Source organism: Panthera tigris, chromosome C1 (assembly GCF_018350195.1).
Source record: "Panthera tigris isolate Pti1 chromosome C1, P.tigris_Pti1_mat1.1, whole genome shotgun sequence".
NCBI classification, from domain to species: domain Eukaryota; kingdom Metazoa; phylum Chordata; class Mammalia; order Carnivora; family Felidae; genus Panthera; species Panthera tigris.
The window spans coordinates 55284545-55305886 of NC_056667.1; the positions used below are offsets into that span (position 1 = coordinate 55284545).

General features: G+C 36.9%; 2 protein-coding genes across 5 annotated transcripts in view; one reads left to right on the plus strand and one right to left on the minus strand.

Moving 5' to 3' along the window:
* IL12RB2 (interleukin 12 receptor subunit beta 2) overlaps nt 1–21342 on the plus strand; it is a 142947-nt gene that overhangs the window by 81924 nt on the left and 39681 nt on the right. The window lies entirely within an intron of this gene.
* On the minus strand, nt 5681–19603 carry SERBP1 (SERPINE1 mRNA binding protein 1). 4 transcript variants are annotated; one of them, XM_007089817.3, is made up of 8 exons: nt 19170–19603; nt 15394–15544; nt 14610–14750; nt 14408–14479; nt 13706–13825; nt 10805–10982; nt 7655–7828; nt 5681–6279 (listed from the first exon to the last, which is right to left on the minus strand). In XM_007089817.3, exons 1-8 carry the CDS (start codon nt 19480–19482, stop codon nt 6223–6225), a joined length of 1206 nt encoding a protein of 401 aa, XP_007089879.1. In that variant the 5' UTR covers nt 19483–19603; the 3' UTR covers nt 5681–6222. The 4 variants fall into 4 exon arrangements, with proteins under 4 accessions (XP_007089879.1, XP_007089878.1, XP_007089881.1 ...); XM_007089816.3 differs by having other exon boundaries at nt 14408–14497; XM_007089819.3 differs by having other exon boundaries at nt 13706–13780; nt 19170–19601.

Consider the following 21342-nt stretch of genomic DNA (forward strand, 5'->3'; position numbering starts at 1 on the left):
ACTTGTATTACAACTTTGACTAGATTCCTTTGCATTCCTATACATTCCCTTTAGTTTACCCCTCCTGGTCTATGGCAGGGTAGATTTTCAGAGCAGCTGCAAAGACAATTTTTAGAAAACACCCACTTTGACCTGCTTGCAATAGACTAAAATAACTTGCAAGGATAATTAAGTCAGTAAGCCATTTCTCCAGCTATAGATGCAATCTTAAATCAATTCAAATTTTTCCTCAAAAAATCTGTAGTTATTTTAAAAATCTAGTAACTCTAAGGAGCAAGACTGATGATCCTGAAAATAAGAGGAACATCCATACCCTCCCGTAACTGGAGGATGCTTGTTAAATTTCAATTCTTTAATCAACAATATATAGGCAATTTTCTCTTAATAAATTTTGTTCGTTTTCTCCTGAAGAGGAAATCTTCTCAGATTATTTCACTTAGCATTATTCAGCATCCGAAGCCCTTTTCTTCTTCTGTCAACATGACTTCCAGAGCTCTACCAAGACTCAAGAAGTGTGTTGGGGCTTGGGGGCGTCAGTCTAATTATTAAAAACATTGATTTACCAGATTTTGTTAACACAGTGACTAAATGCCACTCAATCTTCAAGGGATACATTAACAAAATATACCTGCTATAGATGCTGACTTCCTTCCCGGTGACCAGTAAAACTTACATCTTAAAAGTAGCTTTATCCAATCCAGTCTTCTCATGCATCCTTCAGAAGCTCTTTAGACTTTAACACTTAAATGAAACCTTGGTAACTATGTACATGAATCAAGTTGAAACAAAATTATCTGTAGTTTTTGGAAAAGTTCTTCCTCTACTGGAAAAAAAAAAATGTGGAAGCTTCACTGGAAGTTCAGAATTTCCAGGCAAAAGACAAACCATCTATCTATCTATAAATAGAACGGTAACTGTGTTTAGTTCAATTCACCAATTATGAAAGCTTATACATTTTCAGCCATGAAACTGGGAGTTGATGAGGTGGTAGTGACAATCAGCATCTTCTTTAATGTGTTTAGTCATCAATTTCCACAACTACCTCTGGCAGTCTGAGCACTTTGAGAGTGTGGCTGCCAAACAAAGCAACATTTCGCTATGGATTATTACACCCTAGGTGTGAGACAAGGAATTCAGTAAGTTCCCAAAACAAAGTTTCTGACATTATTCATCAGCTAATAAAAAATTTTAGTCCAATGTAACAAAACCAGGCAAACAAGAACCACATTCAGCTGGACCACTTCATACAACTCTTCATGCTAGGTAGATGGAAACCAGGCCATTTCTTCAAACTAAGAGAGCTCTTTAAGTCCTAAATTCTTTAAGAGAAATGATCAGCTACAACTGTAACTGAGGGTAATAGAGTGTAATCAGTACCATCCATTTTCCCTACTCAGTTCACCAAATATCACAATCCTGAATATTAACTAGCCCTTTGCTCTCCACATTTCCATACCAGTAACACTGAATACAGCTGTTTAAGAAATAAAACCGTATCAAGATCAGTTCAGAGCTTCTCTCTCAACACCCGGTAGGTTATCCAAACAGGCTTTAAAAAACCTGTTATTAATTAGAATTGTCAGGTATAACCAGGTATCTTTCATAGGTCTTCCAAGCACAAAGCTTAGCATACATAAGCACACTAGGAACTGCCACACCCAGCCAAACGGAGAGCAAAAGGGACAAAGTTACTGATTTAAAACACTTTAAGTACCTACATAATTAACATATCAAACAAAAACATAATTAAATTATTTCCTAACTTGCATGAGTCATTTTTCATCTTTTCTTTCCTTCCATTCAGAAGTAAAGAATTGACTCCTAGTTATTTATAAGGTAATCAATGGCACAAAATCGAAATTCTGCCCAAATGAATATTCTAAGCTCTGAGAAATGCAGTCCTCAAGAATCCAGTAATTGATACCCCAGCTCAACCTATGAAGTTAATTAAAACAGACTTTTGTTTCCTCACCTATATAAAATGTTCACAACTCTCAGCTCACTGAAAAATCACTACACATCAGAAAGAGCATTGACAAAAACTGCCGAAACATAAAACATTAAACTATAATCATGGCATTAAGCATAATCTTATAGCAAATTTACACTTTCCTAAACAACTTTCAGAATATATTTGAGTTACAAGCTACATAATCTTTTGTGAACAAGACCATCTTTACTTAAACAGGCTACCAGATACCTTGCCCTTATTCTGATTGTAGAAGTTAAAAGGTAACTTGCTTTAAAATACTTGTAACTTCACAACTTCCAGTGGGTTAGGATTTAATTTGTACCTAGAACTCTCACATGTTGACCTGGGAGTGATAGCTTAGATCAGGGGTCAGCAAAGATTTTCCATGAAGGGACATATGTTTCAAGCTTTGTGGGCTACATCTTCATATAGGATTAGTTTTTAACCCTTAAAAAATGTAGAAGTCATTCTTTGCTCAACTGTACAAAAGCAGGCCACAGGCTGAAGTCTGTGGACTCCTAGTTTAGATACAGAACTTAAACACTCATTTCCAATGTTAACTATCTCCCTGAAGCCAAAATCTTGATAGTAATAATGTATCTTTATATCGTAACCATTTTATGAAATTAAACTTCTCATCCTTTAGTTACAATTTTTCTCTATATTCTTTGATCTAGTGAATTCCTCTCAGCCTGAAACAGGCTTACTTCAATCACTCCTCCTACAACCTTCATATTTACCTCACTTAAAAATCACATAGGATTTAAGCTGAGGACATGTCCAAGGTAAACCTAGGCTGAGCAAAAAGGAACTGAACCCAAATTTCTAAAATCTGCCACTTAATAAACATCTTAATGATAAACTTTGACAGTTTTGTAAATCATGTTAATGAATTATTTCACTAATTTCTAGGTCTGAAACTTTGGTAAGAGATCATTTTACAAGTTGTTATTACTCTGTAAAGCATACTAGTAATCACATTTTGGGCCTTCTCCAGCTAATTTGGAAATGGGACTTATGTTTAGACTTGCTAAACACAGGTTAATTTCAGAATTAGAAAAATATGGGTTATAATCTACTTTTTAGGTATTAATTTACTTTCTTTAGAAAGTAGAATTTACGTGTATTGGAAAGCCCTAGAATTTGCTATACCAGTTCCTTCAAAGTTGGGACAGCTATCCATTAATATACCTGATATAATCTTACCTTAAAGTCACAATCATTCAGGTTCCAGGAGCTTCACACTTGTGTTTTAACCTTTTAATATTTTTGGTTCCTTCCACGTAATGCTAGTGCTCTTAAAGATGTGTTTTAAATATCCAATACACAATATTTAGATTTTGTATGAAACTTCCTAATGGCACAATAAAATTTTCCTATTTCAGTGCAATGATCTCTAGCAATTGGAAAAATAATACAATTAGAATGAGTACTTCATAGTCTCCCTTCAAACCTATACCAAGAAATAAGCCCCAAATATATTTACAACCCTAGAGATGTGTCCTGCTTCCATGTTTAAAATAAAACTAAATAACTGAATGTGTAGTACCTACTACATTTTAAAATCTTTCCTAATTCCACACAAGTCTCAAAAGACTATTAAACTAAAAAATAAACTAAATCCCAATTATGTGAATGCAAGCTGAAAATGTCTTAGTAATAAATATCAACTCTGGCATTATTCCCATGTAAAAGCACCAAGATAAAAGTTTACTACAACATTCAGTCAGGGACCACTATTATTTAGAGACCTGTATTAAGGGATTTTTAGTATTGTATCATTTGTTTAAAAAAAAAAAAAAAGTGGTATTCAGTATGATTAACTTTCACACTCAAAATGTGATTTGCTAAAAGAAATGCCAATTGTCCTGTTAATCCTTGAAATTCATTTTACAAGAATTCAACTTTCTATTGAAATAGGTATCCCTTCCAAATGTGATCCAACAGCCTGGTTTAACAAAAACCCCACATAAACAAAATCTAAATATAAGGGGGGGGGGAATGATTATTTTGGGGGTGCACACACAGGTCAGAAAACACATAACGATAAATGGGCTCCTATTTGTTTTCATGACTTTTAAGAAGTGAGCATGAAAATAAAATCTTTATTTTCAGTTATTACCCACCAATAAGAGAAAGTTAGGTTCACAGTTTTAGCTCTTGACACAAAGTGAACTAGGAGGCAAATTTACATCCATCAGATACAACTAATGGACCAACTTTTTAAAGTTCAGGCTATCTTGAAAGCTTGCAACATACCAGATATTGCTGTATTCTACAGTGACAGAATGCCAGCAATGGCTGACACTAAGTAGAACTTGTGAAGTGTTTTTAATAGGAGGTGTTTTCTATATGTTGCTAAAAATCAAGGTTTACAAACATTACACGTCCAGAAACAAGTTTAAGGAACTTGGAAGTCTAACCACAATGATTTAGGAGGGTGTATGTTGCAATCTCAAGAGGGGTCAATAGTCCATATGGACTAAATTAATACTTGCCTCTGGGTAGCAGGTATGTTTGTAAATATAAAATTATATTAGACATTAGCACCAGTGCAGAACACGCTCAGCATCATAAGATCCAAAACACCAGCACAAAAGTTTATGCATCATTAAAAACCAATTACCTCCTTCCTAAGATGTCAAACTAACAGGTAACTAGATTATAAATCTAATCCAAATGAATAACTCTTGTACTGTACAATTTCTCTTTTAGAAGTATATGGGAGAATTAATCAGCTAAATAGCAGACATTCTGATTTAAGATCTTCAGTATTTTTAAAATTGGACATTACCATACACAGGTAGAAAATACTGAGTGACAAAAGATCTTTAAAACTGTACATTAAGTTCCTTTCCTGTTTACCAATAAATGTGACCAAAAAAAAAAAAAAAAAATCCTAGAATATCTCATCTGTTTGTTGAGAATTCTCTCCATGTATGTGGTGATGCTCCCATTCAAGGAACCCATTAACCTAATTTTCTGAGGAAGAGGTAAAAGATACTTACTTGTCACTTTCTGTGGAACAGTCATCTATCAACTTAAGACCAAAATTAATAGCAATATAGGAAATTCAGAAACAGTAAGATTTTTGGTTTATATTTCAAGGACGGTGCTGCTGTTCCAACCTTATAAAGTAAAGCTGTCTGCTCTCCAAATTCCAAAAATTAACATACCCCCGCCCCCCCCAATCTTACCATACAAACCAGTGCCCTTTGGTTTCTTAAGAAAAAAGCAAGGGTTAAAAGGCTGTTGATTATGGAAGAACAATTTTGATTTGGGACCTTCCACACACAAATCATACTGAGTGGTCAGACACTTATTTTACAGAACAGTTTAAATAGTACGCAGTAGCCAAATCAACTTGTTCCACCCACCCTTTGGAGAGGAAAAAACCCAACACCCATAAAACTACTTCACTTGATAGGATGTGTACCAACAAGTAGCTTAAACCTTCACCAACAAGGTGTCTAGTTTGGTTTTTAAAATGGGGGACAGTCACACATTTTAAAAGCAAATATAGGTGAAATTGTCAATCAATTATAAATTTGAACCTAATGAACCATGCAGGAGCAAGGGTTAATAAACCAATGTGCTTTGAATTTGTTCAAGTACTGATAGTTCTGTATATAAAGATTTAGCATATATAACAGCTATCATGAGAAGTGAAAAAAGATTTTCCCCAGAAATGAAAATATTAAAACTAAGTTAAAATACATAAAGTAGTATTAGTATTCCACACAGCATAAAATTTGACAAATCAAAGTTTACATGACCCAGTTGACCATGTGTGAAAATGCAAAGCAGGTATTAAAACTGATATTATGTCCAATATTTAAAACCAGTTTGTAATTGAGAGAACATCTAAATCCTTAATTAAAAAACACAAATGAAGTGAAAGCTTTAAACTGGTACACACTGTTCACACCTATATTTCAAGTTTGGAAATGCATATTTGCAAGCAGCAATACAAAAGTATTCATGAAGAATGCATAATCTCTGAAAATTATGAAAACATCCCTGCTACCAATACATTTCTAAATACAAAACTGACTACCATATTGTTACTTCTGTGTAGCGAGAGAAGTTCATTTTCAAAACAGATAAAATTCAGTCTTTAGGTGTGAATGGTATGAATGACAGTCTTTTTTTTTTTTTTTTAAATTCTTAAGTCGTTTGGGATCCTTAAGCATGCAAAACCTCAGATGGGAGGGTCCACAAAGGAACCAGGGTTGTCTTATGGCATCCAGTTAAGCCAGAGCTGGGAATGCCTCAGGGTCATCTACATCAGGAGCAGAAGCACTTGACTGAAAAAGAAAGAAACCAAAATGAACAATTCTAGAATCTTGGATTGCCAGTGTCTACATTCAGACACACAACTCTAAAAAATCATGAGGTTAAATAAAATACTAAGTAAAATGTGGCAAAAGCTTTACTTAAAAGTCAAAGTTACGGATCAGAATAAAACTATAAATATTTACAATGAGCCTTGTCCTAAGTTTTTATCAAAACCTATAAAACTTGCTTAATAATACCATGGGTTTAGTTTTCTAATAAATCACACAAGTAGACTCACATGGAATATGTGTGTGGAATTCTTACTCTGTTGTTTAGTAATTTTTCCTCCCTTGCTCAATATGAATGGCATCAATTTGAAAGCAGGCTAAGAAACTTGTTACATAAAATGATTTAAGCAGCACATTCATCAGGGTTAGAAAGGGACCCAACTGCTATTTATAAAGTACAAATAACAACAGAAATGTGTTGAAAGAGCCCATATACACAACAGTGATCTTTTTAAAAAAACCTGATGTCAGAGGAAGAAACAAGAAATTATCATCCATTATGGACAAGCATAAAATCTGCTATACTAATCTACCACTATAATCAAACACTGACAGACTAAATCAAGTAAATGGGTCCCCAATTTGCACATCAGGTGTTGAGAATTCAGGAAGGCATCATTGTTGTTTCCTAGCCACACCATTAGAGACAAAGAACTAACTTAACCCAAGTATTACCTCTAATACTTTAGTTTAATAATATCTAGTCATGATACTTTGGCATCAAACAAATCAGAGTTCAAATTCATCAATTAGTAGGGCTTCTATCAAAATATTTCTTAAGAACTTGTTTCATGTCACACACACTGTGCAAGGCATTAGATTATAAAACTAGGACATAAATGAATTCCAGCTTTCACACTATAGTAAAAAAAAGTGACAATATCATCTTGTGTCACACAATTATGGACACAAATGTTATTAATGTTAACATTTAGCTGAGACCTAAAAAAAGCAGCAAAGAGTCAAGGCAAAGGAAGAAGCTGGCATTTCAAGTAGACCTTAGCAAAGGCCAAGAGTTAACCTGGTTCCCTGTATCTAAATTTCTCCTTCTGTAAAACAGGGATGTCAGTGTGGTAACAAGAATTAAGTACCTAAAATGCCTAGCACAGCACCATGACCAGCATCTAATAAGTACTGAACAAAGTGATAATTTTACTAGCAGCACAATTCAATCACTTTAAATACTTTAAACAAAAATATAGCCTAAAATGTAGTTTCTTGAAGGTATGTCTGTCTACTTCTTTTTTCTTCTTCTATTCATATCCCCAAAATGGACATAGGGCACTGATTTACCAAAGAGAGGTCTTCAAATTACTTAAAGAAGTCTTAAAATTACCTTGTCAGTTCTGCTGCCACGGTTTGGACGTCCACCACGCCCACGGCCACCTCGCCCTCCCCTGCCACCACGTCCTGGGCGGCCAAGGTCTCCAAAATTGATCTCCAGCTGAGACGTTATATCATTTGCTGGCTTCCGGAAATGATGGTCCATAACCGAATCTTCAGCATGAGCCTAAAAAATTAAGAGTGGGCCATGGGATGATTAATAGGAAAGCAACACCACTAATTTCTAAATAACTAACTTTCTTTTAAAAAGACCAAAATCCAATCTGCACTTTGTGTGAATATATCAAAAATGATATGTGTCCTTCAGATGAAGACTTCTGGATAGATGTAAGGTTTCTACTGGTGATAACTGAATCCCTTTTTAAGTTATGAAGAGAACTCTGGCTCTGTACTCTTCCAAGTATGACTTGGGAAAAGAAGTCACATATAAACTTCTCAGAATGCTTTTCTGTTCATGTACAACTATATGTTCTTCCCTATAAACTGGAGAACTACAGATTCAAATGAAACACAACTTTACATCAGGGAACCTTGAAAGCTAAGCACAAATAAATCCAAGCCTTAAATATAGCCAGGTAACCTTAAAGTCAACATGTTTGTGGAATCCAGATCCTCCTCTGTATTTATGTATAAGGTATACCACCCACTCTGCAAAACAAAACAAAAGCCAGAGAATTTTACACTGTTTAATTCTTAATTTCTTCTTATATGTTTGGGATGAATGTGTTTTAATTTTTTTAATGTTTACTTTTGAGAGAGAGCGAGAGAGAGCGAGAGAGAGCGCGCGCAAGCAGGGGAGGGGGAGATAGAGAAGGAGACACAGAATCCGAAGCAGGTTCCAGGCTCTGAGCTGTCAGCACAGAGCCGGATGCGGGGCTTGAACTCACAAGCTGTGGGATCATGACCAGAGCCGAAGTTGGATGCTTAACTGACTGAGCCACACAGGCGCCCCGGGATGAATGGGTTTTAATCTTCTAGTTGGAAACTTTTCTTATACTACTTGAAAAGTATGTTTTAGTATTTCTAAATACAGGTACAATCCTTTTCTGAAGGAACAATGAACATTTTGTTCTTTCTAAATGTTGTAACACTACAACTGTTAACTACCCTTTAAAGTAGAAGTAAATTTTGTAGTTATATCTATGTTTTCACCCCTCTAATTGTCTAATATCCAAATTGTCATTCCTCAGTGCTAGGCCAACCTAATCTAAAAGGCAGTAGAAGGTTCTTTTTAGAATATCCATTTAAGTTAATGTTTAAATGTAAATCCACAAAACAACTGGCAAATTAAAGTCAATTATATATACGAATTGCTTAATTTTTAAACATTTGCTACTGCAAAGCAACAGTATCAATTCATTAATTAGAAGTGTTTTATAAGTTTCTAGAGCACAGAAGCAAAAAAGCCTAACTGATATCCTACTGAAGCACCTCAAAGGTTGTACTACACTAATAAAGACAAAGTCTGGATGTTCAGGGCACATCCCTTTAAAGCAGCTAGAACAAATCTGCAGTTTTTTTTCTAGAACCATGAAGGATAATCAGGAACTAAGAGCTCTGACTTCAGCTGTCAATTAACATCCTAATTCAGTTTTCCATTTCTAAAGTTTCTTGTTATTCCTAACTACTAGTTTGTTGTGAGGATTAGGATATGTAAAAGAGAAAGAGCACTTAAAATGTACTACAACAATCTTGAAGATCTATACATAAACTGCAAGACCATATATGTCAATAAGGCCAGATCTAAACAGGTTCCCACATCACAAAAGCAACATGAACAAAAAGGATCCAAACACATAAAAGTGGTTTGATAACAAACATGTCCTGGTTTCAAAGTTATTCATAACACATTTCACAACTTAATTTTCAAAAATTTCTAATCATATACATCAGTTTGTGTAATTATTTTTGAAAAGTTCAATGTAAAATAGTACTTAAAACTACCATACCTAACCCAAGGTCTGTAAAATGCATGAGAGATTTCAGGGTATTCATGAATCATGTAAAATAGATCAGTATTTTGTGTATGTGTGTCTTGTTCTAGAGAAAACTTCTATCGGGACCCCAAAAAAGTTACAAATCATTTTGTCAAGTTGCCTAAGTAAATCTTTCCCATTTTAACCTAAGCAGTTTAATAATTAGTACAAATTAACAACCTCTCCAAGATGAACTTTCATGGTTTTTTTAATCAGGAATCCTATTTGCTTAACCCTAATACACAACTTTATCTGCAAAAATTACAAAAAAAAATAACCAAAGGCATTCAAATGAAGCAAAAAGTTTTTTTTTTTTTTTTCCTACAGGACTTGGCACTTAAGTCCCCATTTTATTTTTATGGAGTCAATGCTAAAAAAATCATCTCTAAACCCAGAATATTTAAGTCTCTTCAACCTTTATTTCAAAATGTTTCCAAGTTTGTTTCACAGCTATTTGTTTAGAAAATTAAGATGCAGTATCTTACCGAATCTTTTTATTGCAAGTTGCCTTAGTAACAAAAACATTTCAACTTAACTTTATAATCAAAATCTCACACTTGTACAAGCCCTAAATCATGTGGCAATGGGCCATTCCTCTAAGAACCCGCTCCTATGATTGTTACCTAATCAAAAACCACCAACATGCCTTTCTCAAATATTTTTGTTAGTAAACCAATTTGCTGGTTCCTGTAAGACATCAATCCTCAGTAAAGGAAAACATTTTTTGAAGAGTCTTGATCATTATAAATGGCACAGGCAGAATTTGAAAAATTTAATAATAATGAAGCCACTAATTTATTTTAGATTAAACCACATGAATATGCAAATCTTTCATCTGATTCCCAGTTAGGCAAGACATTTTAAATATTAGCACAACTCTGAAAAGACCTACCTTATTTCTAAGACACTAATTTTATGATACACAACTAACTGCTTTTTAGGAAAAAAACAAAACCACATTAGATACATTGTGGACTGATTGAAGGACTACTTTTCTTGAAACATATGGTAATGCAATTTATTTCCTTTTTGAAAGTTTATCTACCCCAAATGATCCTAGGTAAAGGTTTTCTAAAAACAGATTACCCATGTCATATTTTTAAAAAGTATAAATACAATTCAATACACATCTGAACATTCCCAAACACCACAAAACTTAATTTTACCTCTTCACTCTTTGACTTATGAAGAACAAATCCCTTCTTCCACTGCCCATCAGCACCTTCATTTGGTTTTCGGATATTAAATTCTACTTTTGCCCGGTCCTTATTTTGAATAGCTTTCCACTCATCCAAAGTCATTTCTTTTGGACCCTCTTCCTTTACTTCTTCAACTTCATTCTCCCTGTGAAAACATATTTGTTTTATAGCTGGTAGTTCTTTTAAAGCTGATAAAATCCTAATTTACAATTATAAGGAAGCAGCTAATCTTGACTAGTTGGTAATCTTTAAGAGACTACTCAAGGACAAGAAGACCCCAGTCCTCTTTGTAACCCAAAGGTTAACATGTAACTTGGTGGAGGCTAGAATTCAGTACTTGTTGAATTAGTGAAAGCATGGATAACTGAGGAATATACAATTTTGAATTATCTTTACCTAAAATACACATTTCTTAAAAACATACTTCTTTAAAACCATACATACCCTTATGTGATTAAAATATTAGGCTTAGCTTCTCCTAAAACACTTTTTAATTTTCCTAATTTCCCACAATATAGAACTTATAACAAAAATAAAGGCAATCATCTAGGATGACTGAACAACCAGGACTCATATTCTAGAATATAAAAGAACTATTCCTCTATCCTTTATCAACTAACGCTCATAGCAAAACAATTTTAAAAGCCAAGTACACCTATAAATCCAAAATCCTGTATACTCCAAACTTTCAAATCAACCTGACGTGGACAGGAAACTGCAGCTTCACCAATACTGGAACCTTCCACAAAACACACCAATTTCAAAACTTCATACTAAATTAGTTAGAACTATTATATACTATCCTTTCCCTTTTTTTCAAAAACAAAGCATGGGCCTAGGAATCCATTATTTTAGTCTAATCTCAACTTGTAATTGTCACCAAACAAGTTGTTTGCTATTTTGGGAGCCTTGCTTCCTTCCAAAGATAGCAGGTGACTCAGTTAGCCTGAGAGCTCAAATATCTATCTCCCTTCCATGCTACTTTTCACTGTTCGATATATCCTATCTTAAAACTTCCTGTACCAAGTTTACACTTAATAAATGGTACCTTGGCTAGCAATATCAAATCCAACTCTTGTCACTTTGCAAGTGAGAAAACTAAGGATCAAAAAAAGATCCTAGTTACTCCCAAGTCATGACACAGCCAAGAATAGAACTCAGCATACCTTTACCACATCATGAGATCATGACCTCTACCTTCAAGGTAACGATCAAATGAAATAAAATAATAATAAAATAAAGGCTCTGGGAACTAAATATAAGGGAGTTAATCAAAGTCAGCCTGTGACTCTTAATCAAAGCTATGCTTCCTAAATTTATACTTCCACATATAAGATGGAATACTATATTCAGATTCTCCCCTGCTCTAATATCATAATCTTGATCTTCTTTAGCCCAAATACCCTCAATTGTATTCCTGGGTCCTGAGCGAAAGATTTGCTTGCAATACACTATCAATACATTAATTTCTTCCGATAAACAGTTTTACCACTCAAAATTATGATTTCATAGTTTCATATAAGTGAAATTTATATTACCCCAAGTGTAACAGATCACTTAATACCATGTATGTTTATCTAATAGTAAATTATTATTCTTTCTTCAAACAAACCCATGGAATATGATACTATTACCAATAATGGTTCACTGTAGGCACAACTTTTGGAGAAAAAGAAGAAAAGCATCCCCTCTCTGACTGATTTAAATATACTCTGATTAAGATTACACAAACCCAGGGTGCCTGGGTGGCTTAGTGGGTTAAGCATCCAACTCTTGATTTTGGCTCAGGTCATGATCTCACGGTAGCATGTCAGGCTCTGCCGACTGTGGAGCCTGCTTGGGATTCTGGCTCTCCCTCACCCTCTGCCCCTCCCCCACTCGTGGGCTAGCCCTCTCTACATAAACAAAAACCCTAAATTACTGGCAATTACACAAACCCTAAATAACTGGCAATTCCAGACTTTAAGCCATATTACTATATATAATAAATGACTGGCATGTAACTTCTGCTTGGGTTGATGGAAACTAGAGGAAGGCAGTAAATTATTTCCACCAGCATAACTTGAACCTTTACAATTCTTTCACCCTTGAATGAAGACTTCAAAACCAAGTCTTATATCTAAAAAACTCAGAAAATGAAAAGGATTAAGAAAGCCAGTAAATTAGTAACATATTCTGGCTCTTGCTCTCCTCATACATTTAAAAACAAGACAATAACGCTATGTTCCAAATTCTATAGGGGGGAGTGGGGGAAGCCTTCAGAGACAGAGAAACCAATTTTAAAATGGTCACATTTTCTAGTTTTAAACTATTTTGGAATAAAATTTATATAGACTCCAAAGTACTACCACCTATGCATTCTAAATACTACAATTCTCTTATGTCAACCATTTGGTCTAATTTTCAGAAACCCCCAGTTTTAGCTTCCACCTATTCAATGTCTCTAGACAGCTATCATCACTAGGATTATTCATTATAACTTGTCTACCACATAAAGTATAGCTAAATAAAATGCAGGGCATCTTTTTCCTATTCTCCATTCTCAGGTTAAACAGTTAATTTTTGTTCTCAAGGTGAACAAGTATTACTGTTCATACTGTAAAATATGCATTTTCCTTATCTTTTAAAAGACAACAATGGTAATTTCAAATAGAAATATCCATTTCTATTTTTCAAACCATTATAGTCCAATATAAAAATGTGTAAAGCAGTCCTCTAAATAGATACTATTTGAGGGATTGGGGCACCACAAAAGTCTCCGGTTAAAAACCATCAAATAGTAGCATTAAACCTGCATGCTCTTTTCTTGGTAAAAACCCAAACTGATTGCAATGCTGGGGCATTACCAGTACACATAAAACCACTTACTTATTTTCAGTGTCTGCAACTGGATGTTCTTCACCTTCAGGTGTTTCCTCAGTCACATTTGATTGATCCAAGTCACTGCAATTATAAGATATTGGTTTCTGAATGTATTTTGGGGACTCTCTAAGGAAAAAAGAAAAAGAAAAGCATCTAGGTCCATTTACATGTAGCTGAAGAATTCTTTATACAAAAATGTTTTAAAGTCTTCACATTCCCTAACAATCTTTTCTTACTAAATAAACTTCCCAGTAGACCTAACAGAAAATAACTTAAAAATGCATACTAATTCCAAGTTATAGTTCAAGTACTTTATTCAAAAAGTAGCAGGACAGAGTAGCTTGCTCAAAAACAAAGTTTCAACAGCCTATCAAACTTTTCTAATGACCACACGGGTCAACAGCTAGAAAAGGAACTATTAAAAACATACAGGAAATCAGCATACCCAAATAACTTAAACGTAGGGTTTGAAAAGCTACACTGCCATATGAAAAGAAAAATTAACATCACATATATTAAAATATAGAAAAATTGGTCATTTGACATATTGTATTCAAATACATCCAACAAGATAGTATAAGGAAGTAGCTCTCAGATGAGAGCATCTGTTCTTGTCCTAGGACAAGTAAAACTTAATAGGTATAGATAAAACTCTAATAAAGTATAGAATCTTATTTAAGCATTATTTTAAAAATTCAGAATACCAACGTTAATTCATCTTTGACAGTTCCCCAGTTGTGAGAGCCGCTACCTCCACGTTTGTCTTCGTGCTTCAGGCCACTGTAATGTGAAAAAGAACTAACAAAACTGAGTTAACATAGTACTCTTTAATTCTAGAAATTCAAATTTTGTCTAATTAAGGAAGCAAATTCACATGTAAAAATATAATCAAAACCTATATAAGACTTACGATCTATCACTTCCACTATGCCTATCAAATTCACGTTTGCCACGAGAATCAAATCCATCTCCTCGGCCCATTCCACGTCCACGGCCTCCTCGACCTCTTCCAAGACCACCACGGCCTCGGATAGGCCGATCAATAATCGGTCTACAACAAATAAAAAAATATTATATACCTCCTCCAAGGTTTCCAGAAAAAAAAAAAAAATAAGGAAAATTCATCCAAAGACTCAAATGCAAAAACATATTTACTGGCTAATAATGCAGTGGTTAAACACGTTTCAGAAAATTCAAAACAATCTACTTCCAAACACAGAAATCAGAACTAGGAAGCTCCCCGCAGACGAGAAATTTTTGCTTTCTCTAAAACTTTACTGCCAGTGCCTATACTTTTTCATGGTTATTCATTTTGCATTATAATCCAGTAAAACCACTACACCTCACCAATACACTTCAAAATAAAAATAAATGCATCTAATGTGCACAAGTCATCTGTTTTCCTATAAACAATTACCCAACAGGACTTTCCTGCTAACAACATCTGGGGACAGTAAGGAAAAGAAATTATCCACTGATTTGATAGAAGTATTTCATTACAAGAAGTCCAAGACTGAACACTAAAAACTGTCACCAAAATGTTCATAGTAAAACAATGCATACACTCAGACATTTCTCTAAAAAACTGATCAATGTAACCAGCCACACTGCCACCTGGCAAATTATGCCCAATTTATAGCTTTGTGTTAATATATGACTCTATAAACTGACAAATATGAATTAAAAAATCTTGCCTATCAACTGAAAATTCTCCTCCTTCACCCTTTTCTTCAAGTGGCTTTTCAAATCGCCGTTCACGAGGTGGTCGCCTTTCTGGTCTCCTATCAATTATTTTCCCTTCACCCTGCAGCTGTTGATCAGGTCTTCTTCCAACACGTCTTATTCCTAAAATGATAAATAACCTGCATAAGCACAGTGTTTTTGCAACACAAAAAATTAGGCAGACTACCGAAAAACAAAAAAAGAAAAAAAAAGTTGCTATTCTTTCAATCCACTATCCAGCACTTGCTGCTGAAACTGGCAAGTGGGCATCTCTATAAAGTATAAAAGTACTTCAGAGAAATTCCTAAAGACAATAAATTTGTTTCAAACTTCTATTTAGTTTGCCAAATCATATCCCACTCCCTCCCCAAGCATTCCTGTAACTGACTTGTTAAGTCATCAGGGTAGCCATTATTCCTCTCACTTTTCAAGATGCCACAATCCCTTAATTTAAAATTCCCACTTTTAGAAATTTTAGGCATATGATACATAGTGGCCTTCAAGATACCAAAGATTAACACCAGTAGCCATTCATTAGTTAACACTGAAGCAAATCAACACACTCACCAGATAAGGACCCTCAGAAAACAGTGAAGGCCACCTACTTTATTTTACATAATCTGGAGGAAATAAAACTAATTTCTATGAAATTACAAAACTGATAGGAAAACAAATGGCACGGAGGACTACATCTTCATTGTTTCAAACAGCTAATTAACCAGAAAAAAAAGTATCATTTTCCTCTATTAATTTTTGTATGTATTCACATATCCATATCCATTCACAGGGACACACACTGAGGAAAAAAAAATACTGCTATGCAACCATCAGGAAATAGTCCAATCATATCTTTATTATAAATGGAGAGCTTTCTTTGTTTGCCCTTACAAGTATCTTTGTTTCTGAAGAATCTTTAAAAACCACACACACATAGATCCCTTTAAAAACAGTATTTAAGAAATAAAAACCATCACTAGGTGATGGCTAAAACATTTACTGATTTCCCCATTAGTTTTTTCCTGTGTCAGTGGCCCACAAAGGCAACCAATATGCATTATCAGTGGCCTCAAGTAGATTAAATTCATGACTGTAAAATTTCAGGTATGCCTAAACTCCTAAACCATAATTTCTGCCCGAGTCAAAAAGCAGCTGAGGAATTGGTTTTGTAACAGGATCTTAAATTGATTCACTGATTCTTTCTAAGAAAGTGACCACCACCAGAATGCACCCAATCATTCAGTTGCTTGTAACTAAATTCAAATGGTAAATATCAAACTCTTAAATAAAATTTTAAGGTCCAATCCACATAAACTCTCAGGGTAAACCACAAATGTTAGATTGTAAGGCATCTTAAACAAATGCTGTCACAGGTATAGTGTATTGGGGTGGAGCTATGGAACCAGTCCTTTAATAATGATATTCAACAAGCCAAACACACCCAAATGAACAATGGCTTCCTTCCCCACCCAATATTCATTATTATGCTTACAGAACCTAAAAAATTTACTAAATAAATTCACCCAATGACAGATATTTTTAAAAATTCAAACTTTTCTTACCCTCTTATCTGCACTTGCAAACTCATTTGATCTGCAGTAGATTCCAGGCTTTCAATTAAAAAAAAAAAAACTAAACTAAACTAAAAAACACCTTAGTCTACACTCTTAGCGATGTTCTGTGTCAGCTCTCAAATTCTTCAAATGGACAAGCTATGAAACTCATAAAATACGAAATACATATCTAAGATACTTCTAGCATTTGCCAGGACTTATCATCCAAAGGCAAAGAACACATGATTAGGTAGGAATTCTTCCCACTGCAAGAGGCAGGGAGACAGTTTACAGGTCTATCCTTCTCCAATGCCCACAACATCAACTGACAGGTAGGAGGGATCTGAAATCTTTTTCATTCAACACTTTTCCTATATTTATATGCTTGTGTTTTATGCAATTTAAGGTTAACAAGTGAGTGCAATGTATTGCTGATCTGAAGAAAATGTTGACAGCTAATATGGAAGTTTTCCTAAGGAAAGTGTACAGAGTGTGAACTCAGTCCTGGTTATAAATTTATGAAGTAATTCCATAACTTTGTAACCTAAAATACTAGGTTTGAGGTTAAGAGCTTACCTCAAAAGTGGGCTTTATGATCAAAACAACTGAGGGGTTTAAATCAATCTTCATGCTTTGAACATTCAAAATGGGTGAACACATTTACCTGGTACACTTTGATTTATACATTTGACTCAATTTTTTCACTTTTTTGGGATTAGTGATCAAGGGGGGTGAACTTGAGCAAAAAATAGTAAATACACAGGTCTCTGTTACTCAACACAGAAATTAAATAATTATTCCACTGTGCTACAGGTTGCTTTAAAACTTAGATTAAATAGATACTTGGTCTAATCAATGTGCACACATGCTTTCCAACACTCCAAATTGTGCTTCTCCCCACCCTGTAATTTTAATACAAGAATTGTTTTGTTTTAGTCATTACATAGGTTCTTCATTCCAAGCATCACAGAAGTTCTGCATTAAAAAAAAAAAATCCCAAAGCAAAGCCTAATATCATAATAAATCATAACTGTGATTTTTAAAATTAGTTGAATGCAATTCAACTAAAATGAGAAACTACTACTTTCACGAGCACGTGGCAGTGAAGAATAATTTCAACTTTCAACATAAAAAGGCAACTCCAAAGATTCAGAGCTTAAGTACTACACCTACCTGCTACCGATCGAGTACGTTTTCTTATCCTCAACTGTTTTTGCTTTTTCATCCATCACAGAAGACAAACCAGCAATAAGAGAACGCAAAAATCAACCCCAAGACAACTGTGACCGGCCAGTGAGTCCTGACCATGCTTCATGCACATGTGGAGAAAAAGCTACAGACTCAAAGGAGCTCTGCCATGGCTAACATTGTGACAGCCTCTGCACTCGTTTCACCACGAGGCCCAGGCGGGGCCACTGAAATACTGAGAGGAGGGGTGACGGGACAGAGGACGAGCCTCAGGATTTCCTGCAATAACAGGTCTTCGTTCAGAATTCCCGCTTCTGCTTGCTACAGTGTAACAAAATGTCTCTTCCCAAAAGCTTCCTTCACTCCAAGTTTATAGTTTTTAACAGTTAAGGGGATGGGGGGGGGGCAATAAAGTACCTGTGGCACCTGGAACAGCAGCTTGCTCCACAGTATGATAGCGTAGGACACAGAACTAGCTCAGGTGCAAACTCCGACCCCCCCAGCTTTTCAGTGGGGTACTCCGCGCCATCGTGGGACAAGATGGCAGGAGAGAAGCCAACCGCACCTCAAAGCAGCCTCGGGAGAGCTCCGTGCTGCAAGAAGCTGTGGACCCCACACTTCCCCGTAACTACAAAAGCTTCAGCAAGTGGCTAGCTTCCCCGAACCTCGGTCCACGCGCTCGCCCGCCAAGGAATCCGGCGGGAAGGCAACAGCCTCCCAGGATCGCGAACACGCTCGAGGAGCAGCTATCTCCAGAGCACGCTCCTCCGCTCAGAAACTGAAGCGGGAAGGGGATGGCTCCAGGATCCTTGCAGGTGGTTTGAACTTGGGGCTACCACGCTCCCAGCACCTTAGCGGGACCTGGCTTTTGTCGTGTGGAGGAAACGTGAGGAAATCGGCGGCAAAGTCTCCCGCGGACCCTCAGAACTCCAGAAGTAGGTGGTAGCCGTAAAGTCCCCTCGCTCCTTCCCTCCATCCCGGGTCTCCCCCACCTTCTACCACAGCTTTACCTTCTTTCTTAAGCGCCACGGGCGGCTGCGTCTCCTCTTTCTTGTCAACCACGCCGACGTTGGGGGGCAGTGGGTTCTTGCGGTCTTTCTGGGACTCTTTACGCAGCTGTTTGCCTGCCGCGTTGGAGTTGGTCTGGGCTGCGGCCTGAGCTGCGCTCTTGGCCCCGGGGCCCCCAACGCCGCCCCCGCCGGCTTCTTTTTTCTTGTTCTCTGCTGCCTTCAACACCTCAAAGGGGTCCGATTCGTCGTCAAATAACTGATCGAATCGGTTGGTGACCACGCAGCCGAAGCCTTCCTGTAAGTGCCCAGGCATGATGGTGGCTCGGCGGCGCGTTCCTCCACGGATTGCAGCGGGCCGCGCCGAGCCAAGAGCGCCTGCTTCAGCTCTTCCCACAAGATGGCCGGGCCGAGAGAGGGGGGCCGTCTTCTCTTCCGGCGCCAGGCACACATCCGGGAGCGGCCAGCGCCGCACGGCACCACGGGGTATGTAGGCCAGAGTCGCTTTTCCTGAGGCGGCTCTCGGCTCCAAGACTACAAATCCCAGAATGCACGGCGCTGCAACTCTTCGCGCGCGCCTAAGAGGAGGGACCTCACGAAGGGAGTGGAGCGTGCGAGCTGAGGGCGGGGAAGCGTTGTGGTGGGCGGAGTCCTGCCACCTGCTCTTGCCACCCTTAAACTCTCTGGGTCTCGGGCTACTCTGAAAACAGGAAAACGAGACGGCGTATTTTGCTCGCGAAAGTTCTCTGTCTTTGGTTTTACTTACCCGCCTCCGGCCCAGGGCTAACTTTCCCCACCTCCCCGGGGAGGGTCAAGGTTACTCCAGATTTTACAATTAGAGACTCACAAACTTCCAGGGCTGGAAGGTTGCTGCCTCGCGCAGGCATGTCCCGATCTGTTCCAAGTTCTTAGCTGCTCAGGTGTTGGAGTCGCCCTGTTGCACCGCCAATAATGAATCGAGACTCTTGTGTTTAAATGAAGGAGGAATACGCTTTCTCTCGCGGGGACGTGAACTCGGTTAGCAGAATGAAAAAGACCACTTGAACTTTCGCACAGGAGCATTGCGCGCCTTTCCTGAATGTTGCGATGGGTGCTTTAATTGCTGTTAACTCTTAACAGTGCAGCACTAGCTAGATACGGGGCAAACCTCAAAAAGGCACTGTTTGTAGGAACACTTTCTGAACTCGATCCAATTGTCCATTAGTGTCCAGCAAGGTAAGGTTGGTAAAATGTGTTCAAGAAATAATATTGTAAAGCATCTGAGTGTGTGGGGTGCTGAGAAATGCAGCGAGGAGAGGGAAATGTGTCAGCAAATTAATTGCTGTTATTAAAAGCGTTGATATTAGTTGAGAATAGTAAGGTCCATTAAGGCAATAGATGTCAGTGCATATTCAAGCATATTTGGTAACACTTAAAGAGTGTTTAAATATATCACCATAACTTTTCAACCTTTTCCCATTTACACAAAATAGAAAATGTGTCTCTTATGTTCAAGGTGTTACAAATAACCTTAATCTCAACAACAGCTTGTTAGGTAGTTTCCCCTTTTCACAGCTGATGAAACCATTTCAGAGGTGAAATGAGTTACCAAATTCACACCTCTTTAAGTGCTAATGCCAGGAGGTAACCTAGTCTTGTAACTCCACTCTGAGACTGTTGACATCAACTTTTAAATCCAAACTCTGCCTTCTGATAGAGGTCAGTCCATTATTAGTTAATTTCCAATCTTTAATAAGATTTAAATACTGTTGCATGTCAGGCAGGGTATGTAAACATGGCTGAATGTAATCTTATCAATTTCTGAGCAAATTTTAAATCAATTCCTTAACAGGGAAAACAAGAGTCGTATTTCAAGCATGTGGCAGCAAGCCTGGTGATTTTCATGTTTCTAAATCCAGCCTCACTCCTCAAAGTCACTTATTTTTCTGTCGTCTCAGCCCCTGCCACTTGCACCCCACCCGCTTCCACAAGCTCTTGTGGTTCCTACCAAGACAAAAGGCAAGGAGCTTTTGACTGTACGCTTTGTGCCCCTTTGAAAATAGCTCAAGTGCAGTTTGGAAGATCTCCATGCTTTTAACACACCCTTTCTCTACCAAGGACTGTTAATATTTGCATCTTTGAGGCATCTGCTACAGCTCCTTTTTACCTCTTTCTGGCCACTACAACAACAATAAGA